Below are 24,129 nucleotides of genomic sequence, written 5' to 3'. Positions count from 1 at the left end.
TAAAGACGGTGCCACCTCTGCTAAACCCAGGCCATGTTTGGCCCACATGCTGTATGCCAGTGCTACTGCTGTGCCAGCTTTATGGCAACTCTGGGCCAGAATTCTTTGCTACCTGGGTAATTTATTGCAACGTGTGGGCCAGAGCTGGGTCAGAGAAATCTGAGTTTTCTTAGTTAAAGAGAACTTCTCAACAAACACATTTACGTTGTAGTGATGTCTGTACAACGTTGCATTTTTTCACTTACATGCTCGCTACATTGTTACAACGTAGAAATGTAAGGCGTGAGAAGGCTGTAGCAATGTTTCATGTGACATTCAGCAACCGTGAGACGACGTTCTTACATGTATTAATGCTTTTTCGTGGCTGTTTATCTATATATATATATATATATATATATATATATATATATATATATATATATATATATATATATATATATATATATATATATATATATATATATATATAATTAAACTAAAAGGGTAGGCTAAATTTAAATAAATAAATTAATTAATTAATTAATTAATTAAAATGCAGACACTGGGTATTGAAGCTCTGGACTGGAGAATACAGCAGACCGGGGAGCGCAGTCGAAGACCAGGTGTAGTTGCTGGTACGGAGAAAGCAGTCAGAGAAAGAAACAAATCCAACAGAGAATCCAGCTCAGAGATGGATCCACAGCAGCCACAAGTCAAAATAGGCAGTGAATAAGAGAATACAGATCAGAGCTTGACACAACAGGAATACACAAGAAATGAAGCTTCAGACATTTAATGTAATTTAATTATATAAAAAAATCCAATAATTATGTAGCCTACTTTATTTTAATGCTTTAATATTGTTTACAAAAATTGCATACATTTAAAATAAAATAAATAGTAATAAATAAATAGCTATTTTTACAGGATGTAAAATAAGGCTGTACTGATTATTACTAGAAATATTTCTATTAAATCGTAATAATTAAATTTTTGAAATCAGTTTATATTCAGATTTTTTAATGTTTATAAATCTCAGTAGCCTACTTTGAAAACCTCTTCAGAGTGTAGACGTGAGATTAATGTTTAACAGCTGTTCTATTTTTAGATATTTTAATGAAACCTATTTCAATGCAAAAAAATCGCAATACAGAGAAACTTCACTAAACTTTTATTTTAAAGGTGTAGAGCAAGACACAGACATAATCAGTTGCCAGCCCATTTGTCGATCGTAGATTGCTCTGCTATCGACTGTCATGCCTTCACCAGGCACGCATTGGGAAACACATGGTGGCAAAGTATCCCATACACACTAAACTTCGCCGATTCATTTATCACGTGTTTTCTAAGCGGTTTTCGTCAAATAAGACAAAATGTCGCAGCTACAGGCCCGGTTCTTCACCGAAAACAAAAAGTGAGTATATTTGTCCATGATAGCACAGCTAGCTTATATGTTTAGCTGTAGCTTCGTAAGTAACATCCAGCTGACATTTGCTCAGTAGTGATCAGTGTTCATATGACTTCTTTATAAACTCTGCTCGTCATTGTGTGTTACCAGCTTTTAAAGATATGTAAGATAAGTAAATGTGTATAGTGTTTGAGCTGTGTTTTTATGCTCTTCTCTAGATATCTGGTAGATGATGTTCCGTTCTCCATCCCTGCCTCCTCCGAGGTTGCAGATCTCAGCGGTGTCATCAACAAACTGCTAGAAGCCAAGAGCGGTCAGATTCTGGACCAGTTATTCATTTTCATCACATGTTGTTATTTTGTTATGATGCAGCGTAATTTTCCTGTTTTGTCCACTGTTTAAAAAATTGTGTGGAATCCAATTATAGTCTTTTAAAGCCACAAATGTTATACTGTCCAAAAACAATTAAATTATTTTATATATTGTCATTTAGTATTATATATATATTGCTGAGTTATGCACTTACATTATCCCAAATGTTTCGAAGAATGTTCAAATTAAGGGAAATAAGCTATTTTAACTTGTGACGTGACACGAACTGTGTCGTGTCCTGTGTGGCCATGCTAATGGATTGTTGCTAGATCGGATGTTTGCGGCCGGAAGTTAATCAGAATAATTAATATTATTTATTAAATTTCCCATTTTTTGTATTTTATTAACGTCTACCCCTACCCCAACCCTAAACCTAATCATCAGAGTAACGTAAAAACAGTTGTGGTACAGAGTATTATTTATGTTACCTATTAAATTTCCCAATAAATTGTATTTTTTAAAGCTCACCCCAACCCTAAACCCAACCGTCACAGTACTGTAAAAATATAAATTGTTGTACAGTGTCAAAAAATGCTGCTTTATTAATGTGCATATCGCACTTCGGCCGCATATCCAATCTAGACTTTACCATGCTAATGATCGTGCTAATCAAGTCACATACCTTAGATTTGATTTTGGTTTTATAATAAAACAGAAAAACACTAAAGAGTTTAATATCTTGTTTGTTTTATTAGACAGCACAGAGCAGCATTATAACGGAACCGTATAATGTTTGTATTAGGATAAAACTGTGGTGGACTTTGGCATAATAAAAACTCTGCTTCTTTCGTGCCGCGTCGCCCTCATCTCTCATCATAGATATATACACTAGATATCACATACTGACCCTGAGCATGCGTCAATAGCGCCACCACATTTGTACAGTGCTCCCAGCACAAATGTCATTCAACCGCACTAGTCAAGACTAAAGGCTGATTTATACTTCTGCGTCATTGCACGCATATGCTATGGCACAGCCTATGCGTGGTCGCATAGCCCTCACTGTTGGCGACGCTGACGCAGACCTCTCAAAAAATGCACGAGCCAGATGCAGCGAGTGTTTACAAGTGTGGAGTCCCGTGAAGGAGCTCTAGATGGAAACTGTTGTTTTGTGTTTACCTTATGATTAAAGTTGTTGGATGTCCGGCGGTTCCCGCCTCAAAATGAGCAAGTTTGAGCCACTTGTAAATTAAGGTAGCGTTCAGAAAAATAAATAACACCAGCGAAGAAACTCAACACAAAGGAACATAAACACCTACTGCTAGCTAGCGTTTCTAAATTCTGGGAGTTTTCTGGGAGACAGAACAAAACGGGAGATAGGTCAGAAATACGGGAGACTCCTGGGAAAAACAGGAGTGTTGGCAGGTATGATCTCTGGCTCTGGATGGCCAGTCCTCCACTGCACCATGGTCCCGCATTCTTTTCAAAGAAGTGCTACCCTGTACTAAAATGGCGGCTCTATTGACGCATTCCTTCCAATAGACAGTTACAGGGTAGGCGACATCTAATGTAAATATCTATGATCTCTCATCAGCAATTGCTTCAGCTGTCTCATTTTACTTCACTGGCTTTCAATCTGCTTCAGACTACCATGATAATAAGTTTTAAATATCATAAACATGATTTCAACATATTTCTGAGTCCTGTAGGATTTAATGATGATGACAACTCCCATGATTTCACACTCAAGACCCGCTGTCATCAAAATCTGCCTTTGTTTGTAGTGAATACGTGCCCTCTAGTGGCGATAGTTTACTGTGCTGTTAATGATTATAAATTTTGTAGTTGCAATATTTTTTATATGTTTCTTACAATATCAATAATTACAATCTCCTGTGTCACTTTTAACAGCTGGACACAAACATGTTGAGTTTGATTTCCTGGTTCGAGGTCAGTTTCTTCGCACTTCGCTGGACAAACACATTGAGACGGAGAACATCTCAACGGTATGGCAGGGTAGTTTTGCCTGCACACACATGTTTTGGACCAACTTCAGTCTATTCACTGGTCATCTGATATAGAATATATTTGACTTATTCACAGTTTTGTTTTATATCCCCTTTTCTTTGCCCCTTGAAACAATTTAATCTAGTGGTAAAAGTTAGGGGTGAAAATATAAGCACTGTTTATTTCATTTATACATTGTGATTTTACCTGATTATTCAATTCTTGTACTTAAATACTGTTAGTAAACCGCTGTGAATACTGTCCCTAGAAAACATAAAGCACTGTTTATTTAACATTTAACTTTGTTCTGCTGTATTGATCTACACTTTTTTTAATAGTTTGTTTTATTTTATGCAGATATGGTCTCCTACACAATTACCCGAAACCATTATAAAATAATGAATAATAGAGCTATTAAAGTCATCTGATGAAATTTTCGTAGTGCAATAAATATTTCAAAGTATGTTTTATTCCAGTATAATGCAGCCCTCTTGATGGACATGCAGTAACCTACTGTATTTGGAATATTTGTACATATTCTTCTGTCTATGTTTGTGTTTACAGGAAGAGGTGGTGGAAATAGAGTATGTGGAGAAGCTCACGGCCCCTCAACCTGAGGAGTGTATCATGCACGATGACTGGATCAGCTCTGTGGAGGCAGATTCAGAATGGTGTGTTTCTAATCGTTCTAAACTAAAATAAAAAAATCTATTTGCTTGGCTGATTTCTAAAAAAACTATTCCTCAGGATCCTGACAGGCTCTTATGATAAGACTGCACGGATTTGGTCTATGGAGGGGAAGGCTGTGATGACTGTGGCTGGACATGCTGATGTTGTGAAGGATGTGGCCTGGGTGAAAAGAGGTCAGAATCTGGATTATATTTACTAGTATTTCAGTGATATTGGTCATTTACCAGTATGAGGTGCTAAATGTATATTTACACAATTGGGATGAAAATTCTGGCCTAAAACTGAAAATTCTAGATGCACAACAAAAACCAAAATGAAAAAATGCTTTGTAATTATTTTTTATTTTATTTTATTAAATAATATAAATTCATATAGTAAGACTTTTTAATTCTTACTCAGTAATTTAAATTATGCTGATTTTAAAAACACAAGCTAATGAAATAAACAGTAAAATTTTAATGACAGCGAATAGGTTTTGCCATGAAAGCATAGTAGCTCTATTGCAAGAAGCAGGAATAAGTGTACTACATAGACTGTACATAGAATATCCAAAAGGTGAATATTGAGCTATTTATAACTTTTACAGTAGAATTTGCGCAATCTAGTTGAAGGTGCAGAGGAAGCCATTGATATCAATAGGTTTCATAGCGCAGTGCTTTCCGTGTCTGGTGTGAAAGCTGCTTCACACTGTGCAGTTTCTTTCTGATGAAAGAGTAAATTCAATTCACTGAACAATGCTGGGCAGTGCGGCTCAGCATAGCATTTTTTACATATTTTCTCTTTCAGCAAAAAATCTAAAATGCAATTTTTGGCTGATGATTTTTGTCGACCAAAAAATTTGGTGCATTCCTGTTATGTTTGAATTTGAGTGTGAATTTTTAAAGTGGTTTTTACAACTTTTTTTGGCTCTGTTAATTATTTTGTTATAGATCATAAAAGTAAACTTGCGTTTAGTTGTGGATAGCTTAGAATTCGCACTATTATTTTTAATTATGAACCTAAATATGCAAAACACTAATAACAAGAAAATAGGTTTTATGATGTATGTATTGCGACAGAGATTATCGAACATCCAACACAATGTTTCTTTTTAGATGTCTTTGGTTTGTGTTGTACATTTGGATCAAGTGTATCAATAGTTCATAATAGTTCAATAATAGATCATATCAAGTGTAAACAGACCCTGAGAGAACTAACCATTATGATCTATCTGAATTCCATCTGATGGTTTGATGGCTGTGTGGTTTTCAGATGGTTTGAACTCTGTGCTCCTGACGGCGTCTCTGGATCAAACTGTCATGTTATGGGAGTGGAATTCTGAACGAAACAAATTGAAGGCCAGACACTGTTGTCGAGGACATGCAGGAAGCGTCGACACCATTGCTGTTGACCCCACTAGGACAAAGGTTTGTGCTTGTTTAATGTCTTAATGTCTTTAATGACAAGTAACAATAAAGACACTTATACTGCTACAAAATAATTTTTTTTATATTGATCATTCATCCTGAAAACAAATGTAAACAGTTTACCTGGAAATATAAATCATCACAACTTTTTTAGTAATTGATAATAAGTATTGTTTCTTATTTCTGGTTTCTTAAAGAGACAGTTCACCCAAACATGTCCTCACCATTTGCTCACACTCAAGTGGTTCTAAACTTTTATGAATTTTGTTTTTCTGTCGAACACAAAACTAGATATTTTGAAGAATGTTGGAAAAAGCAGCCATTACCCATTTTCCCCCACAACATTTTCCCCTGTATCATCCTTTGTTTTGAACAGAAGGAAGAAACTTAAACAGGTTTGAAACAACTGGAGGATGAATAAATGATGTCCTTTTAAATTTAATTGATGTCCCAGAAAAAACTCTCCCTTAAAATTATAAAATTATTTTACAATGATAAGGTTTTGCTGGATTTCAGATCAAATAAATGCAATATTTCTGAGCATAAGACCCTTTATTTAAAAGCAAATATTTAATAATAAATATTTAATAGTATTAATTGTAAAAATAATGCATTTGATTTTTTTATTACAGTTTTGCAGTGGCTCGTGGGACAAAATGCTTAAGATTTGGTCTGCAGGTAGGTTTTAAGGTTCTGTAAAATCTTTCTTCTATCAGAATTGTAATTCAAAAACACAAGAACATTCACTTTAAAAAAGAAAATAGTGAACGGATTTTAAAGAATGTTTAGTAAATCTGCTTTGTATCGTTGTTTTTGTCCTCCTCAGTGCCAACAGAAGAAGAGGATGAGATTGAAGAACCCAACAGACCACGCAAAAAACAGAAAACTGAGCAGATGGGGCTCACACGGGTGATAATCTATTATTACTTTTACATTTTTACATATTGAAGGTGCAAATTTCAGTGCTTTCCAGTTTTCTGGTTTCAAAGATTCTTATTCTTCCTCTTCAGACTCCACTCATGACTCTGTCTGGCCACAGCGAGGCAGTATCCTCTGTGCTCTGGATGGACGCAGACGAGCTATGCAGTGCATCATGGGATCACACTATCCGTCTTTGGGATGCAGAGACCGGTGGGCAGAAGAGTACATTAGTAAGTGACAGTTATTCAATTAAAACCCTGTCTACAACTACCATCAAACTACAAGTAATAGAAGTTTTTATTTCATCCAATATCATTTTTATTATATTATAACATATTTTGCTACCTGCTTTAATTTATATACAATTTAAAAGTATTGTCTTTTTTCAAATTGTTATAATTGTTACTTACTATTATTATTATTATTATTATTATTATTGATGCTATAGGTAAATATAATTTTAAAAACATGTACTTAATGCCTAAATAATTGATTATTTTTTAAATAATACTTTTTAATTGTTTCATTATTAATAAATAGGGCTGGGCAAAGATTAATCTCCATTTAAAAAAAAAATTATATATATATATATATATATATATATATATATATATATATATATATATATATATATATATATATATATATATATATTTTTTTTTTTATTTATTATTTTTTTTTTTACATAATATATGTGAGTGTTTTATTTATTTTTTGTATGATTGTGATATACACGCAAGTACATGGAAACAAAACTAATCAAAACAAATTTTGTTACATAGATATTTCAATTGAGATCTCATTTATATTATGTAAAAAAAAATCTTGTATTTCTTGTATTTTATATCATATTTTATATCTAAATATAAATAAACATTTTCTCAAACATATGCATGCATGTGTGTGTGTGTGTGTGTATATATATATATATATATATATATATATATATATATATATATATATATATATATATATATATATATATATATATATATATACATATACATATACATATACATATACATATATATATAAATATATATATATATATATATATATATATATATATATATATATATATACACACACACACTTAAATTGTCAAAACAAGCTTATTTTGGATGTGATTAGTCATTACAAACTTTTGCACAGCGCTATTAATAAATAATTAGTAATTGTTACACATAACTTCTATTATTATTATTTTTTTTTACAAAAATTTAATAAGTATTAATGATATTTAAAAGGTTTTCAAAACATTATGTTTATACTTATTATTTATAAATGATAAAATCAAAATCATTTGGACATACAGTTGAAGTCAGAATTATTAGCCCCTCTTTGATTTTCTTTTTTCTGATTTAAATAATTCCCAAATTATGTTTAACAGAGCAATGAAAATTTCACAGTATTTCCTATAGTATTTTTTCTTCAGGAGAAAGTCTTATTTGTTTTATTTTGGCTAGAATAAACACAGTTTTTAATTAAAAAAAAAACATTTTAAAGTCAAAATTATTAGCCCCTGTGAGCTATATATTTTTTTCGATAGTCTACAGAACAAACCATCATTATACAATAACTTGCCTAATTACCCTAACCTGCCTAGTTAACCTAATGATCCTAGTTACGCCTTTAAATGTCACTTTAAGCTGTAGAGAAGTGTCTTGAAAAATATCTAGTCAAATATTATTTCTGTCATCATGGGAAAGATAAAATAAATCAGTTATTAGAAATTAGTTATTAAAACTATTATGTTTAGAATTGTGTTAAAATCTCTCTGTTAAACAGAAATTGGGGAAAAAATAAACAGTGGGCCAATAATTCAGGAGGGCTAATAATTCTGACTTCAACTGTAATTGTTATTTTTGCTTAAATTTAATATTCTGTTTTGTTACAATGTAATTATGGATAATTGGAAAAAAATATGACTTAAAAATAAAAAATAATATAAGTAAATAATATAAAAAATAATATTTAGTAATAAGATTTCTTAAAAATATTTATGATAGTTTTCTGCAATACTAGTAAATTATTTGAATAAATAGGAAACGTACACATCGAGGCTGCTGCATTGACAAACTGATGTTGTTGATTGCAGTCAGGCAGTAAGGTCTTCAACTGCATCTCCTTCTCTCCATTGTGTCGTCGTCTGGCATCAGGCAGCACTGACAGACATGTGCGTCTGTGGGACCCAAGATCTAAAGGTACCAGAGATGCTAAATAATGATTCCCTCTCAAACTAACAGCTATTACCATCGCCCAGCTCTCTGTCTTTTCTTCCAGACGGGTCTCTAGTTCTCCTCTCACTGACGTCTCACAACGGCTGGGTGACGGCGGTCAGATGGGCTCCGTCTCATGAACATCAGCTGGTGTCGGGATCTCTAGATAATGTTGTGAAGCTGTGGGACACCAGGAGGTGAATGGATCACAGATACAGTTGAAGTCAGAATTAGCCCTCCTGAATAAGTTGCCCCCCTGTTTATTATTTTTCCCCAATTTCTGTTTAAAGAAAACAAACACATTTCTAAACATTAGAGCAGGGGTCACCAATCTCGGTCCTGGAGGGCTGGTGTCCCTGCAGGGTTTAGCTCCAGCTTGCCTCAACACACCTGCCTGGATGTTTCAAGTATACCTAGTAAGACCTTGATTTGTTCAGGTGTGTTTGATTAGGGTTGGAGCTAAAATCTGCAGGACACCAGCCCTCCAGGAACAAGTTTGGTGACCCCTGCATTAGAGTTATAATAACTCATTTCTAATTACTGATTTATTTTATCTTTGCCATGATGACAGTAAATAATACTTTACTAGATATTTTTCAAGATACCAGTAAGAGCAAAAAGAAAAGAGCAATTTTAAGGCTTAACTAGGTTAATTAGGGTAGTTAGGTTAATTTTGACTTCAACTGTAAGTTATACACTAAATACATCCGTTTCTGTGTGTCTGTCTGTTCCTAAAGCCTGTTTCACACCGCAAGCGTCAGCAGCGCATGAGCAGAGAGTGAGCAGCGTGTGTTTTTTCAGCATCCATGTAAACAGATTAGAGCTTTCATACCACACGCAGCGTCACTGCGATGCGTGAGCGTCACTGAAGCAGCAGTACCACGATAGATTCGGCGCTGGGTCTATTATGCCGCACTGCTCACACTCAATTAAAGTGACAGTGCATTGATAATGACCAAAACACATTGAATGACTGTAAAAAGTTGCAATTTTACCCAATAAATGCGGTAATAATATCCACTGATTTATATATAGTCAATCAAATGAACTTAAACAATTAAAAACTGCAACAAACATTTATTTAGGCACGAACTACAAAACCAAATGTAAAACAATTTTAGTATCTGTTTTGCTTAAGTTGCACACTAGTGTTCCAGAAGAGGGGAAATAGAAAGTGGACGCTTTATGACTGCTATTTGTGGGAGTTGTAGTCCATAGCGAAGTGTATTGTGGGTAGTGTAGTTCGACACGCATGCTGGATGATGTGAGCTCGCCGTGTGCTGTGCAGCTGAAGCGGAGGAAGAAAGCTTTATTCGGCTTTGTTTTATGTTCACTCAAGTTATTCCACCCGGGAGCTGTTTGCACTGTGAACCTGACAACACGGAAATAAGTAAAAGAAGGGCATGCATTGATTACTTCAGTCCGTCTCATCCTTTGCACGAGCTGTTACTCTGCCGCTGGACATTAATGAAGCGGAGAAAGTAACACTGGTTTGATCATGTATAAATATCATTTTAACTGTATTGTGTAAGTATTATTATAACTAGGCCTACAACAACCTGACAATCAAAAACTAATTGACATGATATCACAGGCGATTGTCTTCTGAGTGGACCAGACATGAATGACACTCCTCATAGAGCCTGAGAAGCATACAGTATTCTATAATCTATATCATTTGTAAAATAAAGACTTGCAGGTTAAAGAAACAGCATAGGAGGAGGTTGCTGCGATCCTTGGTGCAGATGAAAAGTTTTTTAAAAAGTGTAGTTGTACATAGAGAGAGATATGTAACTAGATAGAATAGACAGAGATAGATTGATCTCTGCAGGAGCTGCCGAGGAGCTGCTCGCTGCAGACGCAGCTGGTGTGAAAGGCAAACGCCTGTGTGCTGCTTCTGCTCTCCATACGCACTGTGCACGCTCATCTCGCGCACTGCTTTCGCTTGCGGTGTGAAACGGGCATAACAGTGCTGGTTTCTTCTTCACAGCTGTAAAGCACCACTGTATGATCTTGCTGCTCATGAAGACAAAGTACTGTGTGCTGACTGGACAGAGAATGGGGTATGATCAAACATTCTCTTTTCTGATCTGTTTGACTAGTGGTGTTTAAACCACCAAGAAATCATAATGTTTAATATATTTGTGATCATTTTTAAGGACAGGTGTGTTAATCTTGATTTTGTTTTCATGGAATTTCAAGAAACTGGGTTCCTGCGGATTCCTAAAAGTATTGAATGTTTATTTTAAGGCTTATTTTGACTTCTAACACTCCTTAGTTCTTATTATACAATTTATTTATTATTCTTTTTTGTTTGCTTGTTAATAAAAAAATTACGTTGTATATATATTATTTGTATATTATATACATTCAGTGTAATTTTCATAATGCCATAATGATGATGCTTCTGTCACCTCTGAACTTCAAAGATCAGTTTTTTTTTTTTATTAGTAACAGCCAAATACTGTTATCCTTATTTAACTAAGTGTCAACTTTACAATTTGTTTAATGTATGTACAACCCTTTTAATGGCGTACTTGCACTATGCTATCCGAACCGTGCCCAGGCCAGTTTCCCGCATCGTTTGAGAAGTGTGAGTGCTCTCAATCTCAATCAGAGCGCAGTTCACTTGGGCTTTGGCGCGGTACGCTTATAGCGTGAGAAACTGAAGCTGAAGACGAGACGTGACTTTTAAGGCACTGTTTCATATAGATTTATTAATCATTCTTACTGTTTAATGAACGCAAAACTGTCGTAGATTATTAAAGACGCAAACCCTTCACTGCATGACAGCTGCACCTTCAGCAAACCTCCTAATTCCTGCAGCACGAGGACTTTATGGTTGTTTATGAGCGTTAAAAGTGTCTGATCTGTTTGGCGAAATATTTCACTGCGTGTCACTGCATATCAAATGACTTAAACGATATAACTTAAGAAATCTCCACTGTGCTGAGCGAGAGCACTTTTAATTGAACAGCGCATCATCGATGACGTAAGCGTGCCCAGGCCCGAATGTAATGTGAGTGCGGGCGTCGGGGTAGACGGGAGGGGGGACAAGCATGCTTTGGCCCGGTTCAAGGCAACTGTACATAGTGTGAGTACACCCCATGTATATAAAAATACACTTATATAGGTAAAAATGCCACAGAAATTAATTTAGGATATTTAAGATTGTGCCCCTTTACAGGGTTCCAACAGGTTATGGAATTTCTGGAATATCCTAGAATTTTAAAAGAGTTGGTTTCATAAATGACAAGTAGCAAAGATGGTCCGATGTCAATAATATATTAAAAAATAAAACAGGAGAAAGAAAAACAAATGCTTTTTCTATGAGCTTTTGACACTAACTGCCTTCATAGCCATTGTATTTCGTTTTTCCTGTTGTATTATTTAGGATATTGAGACCCTCTGCTGCTTGTTTTTTTAAGGAGCTTTGGTTAAATGTAAAGTTTGTAAAACTACTATTGAGCAATCAGATATGGGAGATAAAGCAGATCAAAGCCACGCAAAACTTATGAATGTTTTAAAAGTCTGAGGTACAGTGCATCCGGAAAGTATTCATAGCGCTTCACTTTTTCCACATTTGTTTATGTTACAGCCTTATTCCTAAATGGATTCAATTCATTTATTTCCTCAAAATTCTCCACACAATACCCCATAATGACAATGTGAAAAAAGATTTTTAGAAATTGTTGCAAATTTATTAAAATTAAAAAACCTGAAAAATCACATGTACAGAAGTAATCACAGCCTTTGCCGTAAAGCTCTAAATTGAGCTCAGGCACATTCTGTTTCCACTGATCATTCTTGAGATGTTTCAGCAGCTTAATTGGAGTAAACCTGTGGTAAATTCGGTTGATTGGACATGATTTGATAAGGCATACACCTCTCTATATAAGGTCCCAGGTTTGACAGTGCATGTCAAAGCACAAACCAAGCATGAAGACAAAGGAATAGTCTGTAGACCTCCGAGACAGGATTATCTCAAGGCACATTGCTGGGGAAGGTTACAGAATAATTTCTGCTGCTCTGAAAGTTCCAATGAGCACAGTGGCCTCTATCATCTGTAAGTGGAACATGTTTGGAACCACCAGGACTCTTCCAAGAGCTGGCCGGCCATCCAAGCTGAGTGATCGGGGGAGAAGTGCCTTAGTTAGGGAGGTGATCAATAGCCTGATGGTCACTCTGTCTGAGCTCCAGCGTTCTTCTGTAGAAAGAGGAGAACCTTACAGAAGGACAACCATCTGTGCAGCAATCCACCAATCAGGCCTGTATGGTAGAGTGGCCAGACGGAAGCCACTCTCCGCTTGGAATTTGCGAAAAGGCATCTGAAGGACTCTCAGACCATAAGAAACAAAATGGTCTGATGATACTAAAATTGAACTCTTTAGAGTGAATGCCAGGTGTTACGTTTGGAGAAAACCAGGCACCGCTCATCACCAGGCTAATACCATCCCTACAGTGAAGCATGGTGGTGGCAGCATCATACTGTGGGGATATTTTTCAGCAGCAGGAACTGGAAGACTAGGCAGGATAGAGGGAAAGAAGAATGCAGCAATGTACAGAGACATACTGAATCAAAACCTGCTTCGGAGTGCTCTTGACCTCAGACTGGGACGACAGTTTATCTTCCAGCAGGACAATGACCCAAAGCACACCGCCAAAATATCAATTTAGTGGCTTCACAACAACTCTGTGAATGTCCTTGAGTGGCCCAGCCAGAGCCCAGACTTAAATCCTATTGAACATCTCTGGAGAGATCTGAAAATGGCTGTACACCATCACTTCCCATCCAACCTGATAGAGCTTGAGAGGTACTGCAAAGAGGAATGGGCAAAAATTCCCAAAGAGAGGAGTGCCAAGCTTGTGGCATCATATTCAAAAAGACTTGAGGCTGTAATTGCTGCCAAAGATGCATCAACAAAGTATTGAGCAAAGGCTGTGAATACTTATGTACATGTGATTTTCAGCTTTTTTATTTTTAATAAATTTGCAGCAATTTCAAAAAATCTTTTTCACATTGTCATTATGGGGTATTGTGTGTTGAATTTTGAGGAAATAAATGAATTTAATTAATTTAGGAATAAGGCTGTAACACAAAAATGTGGAAAAAGTGAAGCGCTATGAATACTTTCTGGTGCAAGAAACTAAATGTTACTGCTGTAAACTGACCATCGCATACAATATTAATAATAGGAATATCAACAAACTCATCAAAATATTAAATTATTGTCTTTTGAAAATATTGAGATATAAATGTTTGACAATATTACACACCTTTAATGTATTTTTTTTTTATATTCACATGCTAAAAAAAAAAAGCCTTAAATTTGACTTTAAAAAATCTTGACAACTTAAAAACCAACAAGTTAATGAAAAGGACATTAGAACAACACCATGATGACTAAATAACCGCTGAATTTAGATTTTTGGGAGAACAATTCTTTTAAAACTGTTTAAACATCATTTAAATTAGCAGTCTAATTTACCTGCTATAGAGAGAACACCTAAAATGAAGATCTACAGTAGTAAATTGACATCTAATCTCTTAAACCATTTAATGATTGTTGGTGTATAATTGTGATTAATCTTTAAATCCCTTTCTTCTCTCTAGTTGATTTTAAGTGGAGGAGCAGATAACAAACTCTACACATACAAATACGCCGCCTGTGTCTCAGACGCAGGAGCGTAAAGCCCTCAGGGCGGCCATTTTAGGATCACCTCAGAAGCGAAAACAACCACAACAACTCTGCTTTATAACCTACAAAGTGTTCCAGCTCCAAACAAACAAGACCTTAAAGCCTTACAAGAGACACATTTCTTTGTAAATCATGTGGATGTTCATCATATTCTCCTTCTCACATTGTTTAATCAAACAATTCTTGTATAAATTGCTTGTATTTCATACAGTATAGTCGCAAAGGGTTCTTGGTTTTTAAATTGAGTTCAGTGCAACAGGTTACACCAGTTGACCAGTAATTTACATGTAATTTAATGTGTTCTGCTCATGAGTCAGACAAATGGTGTTATATTTTTGTTTGTTTGATATTAAACCTGTGATTCTCAATACAATGTCTGAAACCAGTCGTGTGTGTCCGTTTTTACTTTGTTGCCTCTTCTTAAACCAAATATTAAATGATGCATTTGTTAAATTGCTGCTTAGTTGTGCGAGATTGATTAACTGAGAAGTCCTAGTTAATATATTTTAATTTATGCATTTTGATATGTTTTTACACACTTTTAACAAAAATTAACCATGATTTTACTTAAAATAAAATGTAAATGTGGTTTTAAAACCAGGCTAATCACAAATTAAACATGGGTTTGTTACACACACAATATTTTCTGCTGCTTATTCAATTTACTTATTGAAAATGAGCTAAATCAATGCAATATGAGTTTTTTGGGACAACTTAATTGTTTCATGTTTAATCCACTCAAATTTGTAAAAACAATTAATTTAACAATCAATTTGTGTTGAGACAACAAAGGAATTCTGCAGAACCCAGTATTTTTTACAGAGTACGTTTACTAACCACAATTTAACCATGATATTTGTAATAACGTTGGTTATACAAATAGTAAACACTCCACCAAAAAACGGTTACAAAACCATAACAAATTTTTGTAAGGGGTTATAATGTTTTGTAATCAATGACCTCACAGTTTCTATATAATGTTAGTCGTTATATTTTCTCGTAACAAAATAAAACAACATTGATTTATTCTACCTCAGTCAGCGTTATGTATTTTCGGTGGCTGTTGGTGTACTTACGCATCCAGCCGGAAGATGGCGGTGTGTCTTCGGGATGGTTTACTTTTCTCCACAGTTTTGTTCGTAGAATAAGAGCGTGCTGGACATGGCCGCTCCAGCAGTGTCGTCTGATATTATTCTCGTGCTGCTTTCTTATTAAAAATGTGTTAAATTATCACTGAATTCCCAATAGCGGACTTATTACTAGAGCTAAAGCCATGGGGAGGAAAGATAAGAGTGACAGAGGTAAGAAGACGACATGTTTCTTTTGAAAAATAAACAAAAACAGTTTAAGAACCAGTACAAGAGACATCTATCATGTTTACCTGAAAATATAGAGTTATGATAAAAGACAGCAATTAGATTATTTCCATTCAAATATTAAATAAACCCAAAGTACATGTCTGAACAGATTAAATCAGGAGTTTTTAATTCTGTTCCACGTTATACTTGAGCTTAATTTTGGACACATAACAGTTGTATTGTACCTAAAACTCAATAATTGAATAACAAAAAAAAAAACGTCTAAACGATGTAATTTCAAATAATAAAAGGCCACTTAAAAGTAGACTGAGTTAAGAGTGTACACTTTCTTGACACATTTTAAACCAGTACACTTAAAATGATAGAAATAACTATACTTTAAAGAACATTTCAAATCATTATGTGATCATTATCATCATATTTTGTCGTTAAGGTCAACTAAATAAAAATGGTAAATTACTTGATTAATATTTTAAACACTGAATGTGTGATATTGAGTAACTTTTTAATGTTAATATATTTACAAAAAGTTTACTATTTTTGGTTCGTAATAACGTTATGTAGGACCAGACGGAATCTGCGGACATTTTTTGCTTTTTCTGCGGAGAATTTTGGTAAAAATCTGCGGATTTCAGAGAAATTTTTTGGGGAGTATCATAACTAAAACCTTAATATGTGAATTAAAAAATAATATCTTTTAAACTTTTATTTAATGTTTAAAATGCAAATCCAATTAGATTAACTTTATTTGGTAAACAAAGCAAGTCTCTCATATAATATCTCTAGTAAAAGGCAGAAAATATTACTGTACAAACTGCTTTGTACATAAATCAGATGAACATTTTTATATTAGTCAATAATATTACTGAAATTAATTAAAAAACTTAATAAATATAGATTTACACAGATTTATTTACTCAAGTAAATAAACAGAAATAATGATTGGCTAAAAATCTGTAGAATTCTGCTGAAATTTGCTTAAAATCTGCGGAATTCTGAGATTCCTTGTAGGCCGTAACAAAACGAATGTGTATATAGTATACACGTTTCAATATAAATTACAGTATTGTTTAAGTTTACTGAAAATACTTGTCAATTCATTTTTCAATGTATTTCATTTCAAAGGTGGTAGAAGTAATTATGAAATAATAGAGCAATTCCATGCAAATGTCAACCTTGCCAAGAAAATTAGGTTTTCACCAAAATAACGAAACCGTTTCTACGTTTTTTGTTTAAGCAAGTATTTTACAGTACTTTAGAAATACTCAAAACTGTCTCTGTCAGTGTTTTTAAACAATTATATTTGATCCAAATAGTCATACAAGTGCCATTTTCACATTGGTCACATCCATAACAAGAGGTGTCACATCCATAACGCCACTTTTCCCTCATAAATGCAAAAATATTCAATAAAACTAAAATCGATCATGTTTATTCTATAGTGAGCCAACTCTAATTCTGTTGATTAGCATTATTTTTTGGGTTGTGCAGTTTAATTCACAGAATTTCTACAAAGCATGTTGTTTACTGCAAACTCGCAGACTTTTTTGGTCACATCTATAACACATGTTTATTTTCCTCATTTAAAGTACAGTTTGCAGACTGATTTTTTGTTGATCTTATAACTCTTAAAACCAGAATATATGTTCTGGAAAATATAAACAGCTGTTTCAATATAATGTTAACATAGAATTTCTCTGTGAGTTTAGGTTTTGAGTTTTTACTGCAAATGTCACATCCATAACGCTGGAATTGCTCAATAATAATAAAAATTTAAGATATTTTGTCAATTTGTTTGTGTTTGTCTATTTTCATGTTTTTCCCTTAACTTGCAGTTTGTTTGAGTTTGTTGGGTCTCACAACTAAAATGTGATTTTTAAGACTGTTAAAGTGTACTTGTTCACTTGTTGTTGATCCAGATGTGTTTTTAAATACTATTAACTTTTACTACAGACACTTAAACTACCAGGATCCATCAATGATTTTGGAAATCACGAAGGGTGCATTTAGGCAACAGCAATTTTACTAAGTTTTTCTTTTTTTTTTCTTTTTTTTTTTTTAATGTTCACATGTTGAAGAAGTGGATCGTTGAAAATGGCTAAATGCATGCTAAAAATGGTAGTTAGAGTGAATGTTTTCGGTTGTCATTCACTTTTTTTTAATGATTATTAAAACAATGATAGCACATTCAAAACAAAATAACAATATACAAAATGATTTCAGATGATAGATAGGGGTGATGCACAATCCTATAGGAATACATTTCTTGACAATGTGGACTCAATGTAATATTTCACAATTTTTAAATTCTATAAAATATGTTTTTTTCCCCGCTGAAAATGTACATTAATGAATATAAAACTTTTCCATTATTATTATTTTTTTTTTTAAATAAAAAAAACCTGTGGGACCTTTCCACTGTAAAGTAGCATTTTCATCATTAGTGTCAACAATTAAATCAAATACGATGCATCAAAAAACACACCAAAATAACTGATCAGCAGTCTCAGCTTCTGCATGCAAAAGCTGCATCTTACATCTTTATCTTTTTAAAATTTAGATACACTTTAGCAGTATCTACTCCATGAAGGATTTCAATTTTAAAAGTCTTTTACCAATTAACATCACCCACAAAACGCTCCAATATGCAATTGCATTCGTTTTTTGATGTAACATCCTTATTGATCTATTATAGTTATTACCGTTGTTGGAGAACCATATTTTACCTAACTGGGTGACAGTTGTTGGAATTGCTAATTCATACTTGAAACATGCTAACAACATGCTGATTCTTACTAGAGACATGCTAACAACAATTCAATTCAATTCACCTTTATTTGTATAACGCTTATACAATGTAGATTGTGTCAAAGCAGCTTCACATAAAAGGTCACAGTAAATAGGAACAGTGTAGTTCAGTTTGTAGTGTTTAAGTTCAGTTCAGTTTAGCTCAGTTCAGTGTGGTTTAATAATCACTACTGAGAGTCCAAATACTGAAGAGCAAGTCCAACGATGCGCAACAAGCTGATTAACATTAGAAACAAGCTAACGTGGGCAGCTTTTTACATTTAATGTGGAACTGTCATTTGGTGGCTCCATTCTGGACAAGAGTTATTCAAAACCTAGAGAAACGGCTGGGACAACCTTTACCTTATTCCCCAAGAGTCTGTCTTCTTGGTGATACATCCACTTTACAGAATGGAATATCTAAAGCACAGGCTGGGCTAGTCATTAGAGGATGTATTATTGCTGTGAGACTGATGCTGCGAAATTGGAAGAACTCAGATACTTCCTCTTTTAAGGATTGGATTGAACTGATGACTTCTACTGCATCATATGAACGCATGTTGGCAGACTTCAGGACTCCACCCATACTTTTAATCAGAAATGGGGTAGCTTTTTGCAATATTTGGAGAGCACATAAAAGGAAAATTGAAGGGTTGTCAATTTGACTGTCTGTTGTATTGTGTTGTATTATTTTATATTTGTTATACTTTTGGTTTTGCTATTATTTTTATTATAATTTTTTGTTTACATTATTTTCCTGAATGTTGATTTTGTATTGTGAATTTCATGTTGTGTGGGGTATAAAAGTAAAAAAAAAAAAAATAGAAACAAGCTAACAACATGCTAAGTCATACTATAATCATCAGTACTGTTATAGTTGTTCTAAATGGTTGAGTTGTTTGTTCACTTCAGACAAGAAGTCCAAGAAACGCTATTATGATGAGGAAGAGGAGGATGAGGAGGTGATTGGTGGAGAGTCTCAGGAGGCCGTTCCCGCAGCTGCTGGGAAACAGGTGGATGAATCCAGCACTAAACTGGACGAGTATGGAGCCAAAGACTACAGGCTTCAGATGCTCCTCAAGAATGACCACTCTTCACGACCACTATGGGTGGTAAGACTGAATCTTCTGGAATGATTGAGCAGTTTCAACAGAAGCCATTCAGAATGTTCCTGTCTCATCATCTGTTTCGCTCTTACAGGCTCCTGATGGTCACATCTTCCTCGAGGCTTTCTCACCAGTTTATAAATACGCTCAAGACTTTTTGGTGGCCATTTCAGAGCCGGTGTGTCGACCCACACATGCGCATGAATACAAACTGACGGCGTATTCTCTGTATGCCGCTGTAAGCGTCGGCCTGCAGACCTCTGACATCATTGAGTACCTGCAGAAACTCAGCAAGACCTCAGTGCCGGATGGCATAGTGCAGTTTATTAAGGTGTGTGTGTTTGCGCAGCCAATAATGTTTTAAATGTTCAACAATTTTTGTATTTCTCATCAATAATGTTTTCTTTCTCTCTCACGCAATTCAATTCAATTAGATTTAAAAGAGCCGGTCACACTTTACAATAAGGTTCATTAGTTAATGTTAATTAAGGCATTTACTAACATGAACAAACGATGAAAAATACATTTACTACAGTATTTGTTCATGTTAGTTAATGTTAGTTAATGAAAATACAGTTGTTCATTGTTAGTTCATGTTAACTCACGGTGCATTAACTAATGTTAACAAGCAAGGACTTGGATGTTAATAATGCATTAGTAAATGTTCAATTATGATTAATAAATGCTGTACAAGTGTTGTTCATGATTAGTTCATGTTAGTAAAAGCATTAACCTAAGGAACCTTATTGGCATGACTTGTCAAGTATTGACAGTAAGACAATTCAATTCAAACTTGCTTTATTTGCATGACAAATTTTAAATGTTACAAATCTTTCTCTCTCTCTCTCGTCCTACAGCTGTGCACAGTGAGCTATGGCAAAGTCAAACTTGTCCTGAAACACAACAGGTCAGTTTTCTTTTTGCAAATTCTTTGTTTTTATGCCTCACTGAAGAAATGTTATATTGTCAAGCACTTTGTTTAATGAATACTGCATATAAACACACACTGGCCACCTTATACACTTTTCTTTTTTGGTACAAGGGCTGGATTTTTGCATTCAGATTTGTTTTATTTCGATATGTCATACATCCAGCAAGACACAGATTTAGGTTCATATTGTCATAATAGCTTTATATAGCATATTACAACACCCCAAGAGTTAAAAAATTTAGTTTTCCTATTTTTTATGCATTTTGCTGATATCCAGGTCTAGCGGGTGCACTTTTAGCTTATCTTAGCATAGATTATTGAATCGGATTAGACCATTAGCATCTTGCTGAAAAATAACTACGGAGTATCAATAAATTTTGATGACGTAACTTTTTGTTGGCGGAATCGCGCAGTGGTTAGCATGCTGACATATAGTGCGGAAGTGCTCTGGGCATCCTGAGTTCGAATCCTGGCTTGTGAACATTTTCTGATCCTAGCCCCCTCTTTCTCTCTCTCCCTCTTCACTTCCTGTCAACCTACTGTCCTGTCAAATAAAGGCAAAAATAAATCTTAAAAAAAAAAAAAACCTTTACTCTTCTGTACGGTGTAATAATCAAGAAACTTTGCTGTCGTATCATGGCTGCAGCAGGAACAGCAAAGTTATTTGATTATTACGTCTAAATTAGGGTATAGTTCCTAGCCATATCGGCCCAGAAAATAGCAACTTTTACATGATGTAATTTCAGAAGACTCAAGCTTTAAATCTAAAAGTTATTGAAACTTTTGGTCGTTTTTGAGTGAGATGCTAATGGTCTAATCAGATTCAATGATCTATACTAAGCTAAGCTAAAAGTGCTCCCTGCCAGACCGGAGATTGGCTGAATGGATAAAAAAATGGTAACACTAAACTAAACTGTAGCAAACTTGAAAAATGAGCCTATTTTTTCATAATTTTTAACATAACTTTTAAAAAATAAAGTGTTCCTTGAAAGTTCAGCATTATTACTCTATGTATTCCGCATATGAAGCCATGTTTTGCTAGTTCAATAAATTTGTAATAAATCAAAAATTAAAACTAGACTTCGCATTGGAACAAGCATTGATATTTCCGATTAATAAGATTAATAAGTATTCAACACGTCATCATTTTTCTCAAAAAACATATTTCTGCTGTTGACTTGAAATTTTCACCAGATGTTGATAACAACCAAAGAAATATATACATGAAAAGAAAACAAATCTAATTAGTTTACAAATTAAGTTATGTGTAGTAAAATGAAATAAGGACACAGGAAAAAAAGTGTTGAACACATGAAGAAAGGAAGGAGTAAAAAGGCAGTGAAAGACCAGACAACAGCTGAAATCTCTCAGTAGTTCTTCAGCAACTCTCTGCCCTTCCTCATTGTAAAATTAATATTAGCTGCTTCAGTCTAACATCTACATTAGCAGGATGATGAAGATGAAACCAGGGTGGACATTTCAGCAAGAAGATGATCCAAAACACAGCCGAGGAAACTCTCAAATGCTTTCAGAAACAGAAAATCAAGCTGTGGAATGGCCCAGCCAATCGCCTGACTTGAATCCAATAGAAAATACAAAATAAAGATCAGATTTGTAAGATGAGACCCACAGAACCTCTAGATTTTAACATTTTATTGAAGTCTGTGAAAAACTCACACCTGTGCAATACATGCGACTTCATTTTTCAAATAAGAGGCATCTTTGATTGTGTGTGTGTGTGTGTGTGTGTGTGTGTGTGTGTGTGTGTGTGTGTGTGTGTGTGTGTGTGTGTGTGTGTGTGTGTGTGTGTGTGTGTGTGTGTGTGTGTGTGTGTGTGTGTGTGTGTGTCTGTTTGTGTGCGTGTGTGTGTGTTTTGGGACAGATATTTTGTGGAGAGTGCGTTCCCTGATGTCATCCAGCGGCTGTTACAGGACACTGTGATTCGGGACTGTCGTCTTCGTTCTGCCGAGGGTGAAGAGACAGAGCTCATCACAGAGACCATCTCTAGCAAATCAGCAGTGAGTAGCAATGAAAACACACATTCTCAACTTGAACAAAAAAAATCTTCTGGATACACACAATGACATTAAAACATTATTAATAAAGCAAGTGACTCATTTCTGGTACTATCGCCTCTTGTGTCCAGATCTCAAAGTCTCAGCAGGACAACGGTGGTCCATCGTCCTCTCAGCCTGCAGATGGGCAGCGCTCAGGAACTCAGGTGCCTGAGGACATCTTCAGTTACTATGAACAGATGGACAAAGAGGAGGAGGAGGAGGAAGAGACGCAAACCGTGTCATTTGAGATCCGTCAGGTGTGTGTCTGCGCTTGAATACGTAAAATGTGGAAAGATTGCGTTAGCTGTTTCATTGTTTAGTTAACGGGATAGTTCACCCAAAAACTGAAATTCTGTCATTGTTTACACACCCTTGACTTGTTCCAAACCAGTTTAAGTATTTCTAGTTCTGTTAAACACAAAAGAAGATATTTTGAAGAATGTTGGAAAGCGGTAACCATTGACTTCTATAGTAGTTGTTCTTCCTACTATGGAATGATTTCCAACATTCTTCAAAATATCTTTTTTTTGTGTTCATCAGAACAAAAAATCTCTTAACTGGTTTGGAACAAGTGGAGGATGAGCAAATTTTCCATTTTTGGGTGAACTATCCCTTTAAGAATTCATGCAGAATGACTTTTTCTTCCTGGCTCTGGTTAGGAAATGATAGAGGAGCTTCAGAAGCGCTGTATTCAGTTGGAGTATCCCCTGCTGGCTGAATATGACTTCCGTAATGACACAGTGAATCCTGACATCAACATGGACCTGAAGCCCACTGCAGTGCTCAGGCCGTATCAGGAAAAGAGTCTAAGGAAGATGTTTGGGAATGGCAGAGCTCGATCTGGAGTCATCGTCCTGCCTTGTGGTAAGCAAACTTTTTGTTACTTGAAATAAAATAACATTGACTGAAATAAGTAAACCTTTAAATTATATTCTATTATATTCATTTTTTAAGTCTAATAGAATATTTTTAACACATTTTTTAACAAATTAACAAAATTGAGTTATTCACGATTGTTCACATTCATATCTGTTTACATTTGGGCACTTTTTATTTAAAAAACTTGATCCCCATATAAATTTGACTAAAAGGAGTGCAGCAACTTTAAAGTTCAGTACCTCAAAATCACTCAGATAAAACATCATAACTCCTAAGTGACTTTATATACATTTTATTACAACAAGATCTCAAGGAAATAATTTCCTTTAGTGTAACTTGATGTGATAAAACAACTAAAACTAAAATAAAAATGCAAAAAATTAACTGTATTTAGAAAAAAAGTCAGGTA

The 24,129-nt window shown here is 34.6% G+C and overlaps 2 protein-coding genes across 2 annotated transcripts in view; both read left to right on the top strand.

The window, feature by feature from the left end:
- The first annotated feature begins 1,226 nt into the window (after nucleotides 1–1,226).
- On the top strand, nucleotides 1,227–15,026 carry wdr12 (WD repeat domain 12). Its single transcript, XM_056459529.1, has 13 exons — nucleotides 1,227–1,393; nucleotides 1,606–1,700; nucleotides 3,611–3,705; nucleotides 4,271–4,377; nucleotides 4,454–4,569; nucleotides 5,648–5,802; nucleotides 6,435–6,480; nucleotides 6,629–6,711; nucleotides 6,813–6,953; nucleotides 8,822–8,927; nucleotides 9,007–9,139; nucleotides 10,933–11,005; nucleotides 14,557–15,026. The coding sequence occupies exons 1-13, from the start codon at nucleotides 1,353–1,355 to the stop codon at nucleotides 14,632–14,634; spliced, it is 1,269 nt and encodes a 422-aa protein (XP_056315504.1). The 5' UTR covers nucleotides 1,227–1,352; the 3' UTR covers nucleotides 14,635–15,026.
- A 766-nt stretch (nucleotides 15,027–15,792) lies between these two features.
- ercc3 (excision repair cross-complementation group 3) overlaps nucleotides 15,793–24,129 on the top strand; it is a 31,545-nt gene continuing 23,208 nt past the window's right edge. The window contains exons 1-7 of the mRNA XM_056459527.1: nucleotides 15,793–15,942; nucleotides 19,660–19,859; nucleotides 19,948–20,184; nucleotides 20,711–20,760; nucleotides 22,667–22,802; nucleotides 22,931–23,098; nucleotides 23,501–23,705. Coding sequence (XP_056315502.1) covers nucleotides 15,915–15,942; nucleotides 19,660–19,859; nucleotides 19,948–20,184; nucleotides 20,711–20,760; nucleotides 22,667–22,802; nucleotides 22,931–23,098; nucleotides 23,501–23,705 — 1,024 coding nt within the window. The 5' untranslated portion in view covers nucleotides 15,793–15,914. The remainder of the gene's footprint in view (nucleotides 15,943–19,659; nucleotides 19,860–19,947; nucleotides 20,185–20,710; nucleotides 20,761–22,666; nucleotides 22,803–22,930; nucleotides 23,099–23,500; nucleotides 23,706–24,129) is intronic.

Source organism: Danio aesculapii, chromosome 6 (genome assembly GCF_903798145.1).
Source record: "Danio aesculapii chromosome 6, fDanAes4.1, whole genome shotgun sequence".
NCBI lineage: Eukaryota > Metazoa > Chordata > Actinopteri > Cypriniformes > Danionidae > Danio > Danio aesculapii.
This window is presented reverse-complemented; position numbering and strand designations above follow the sequence as displayed.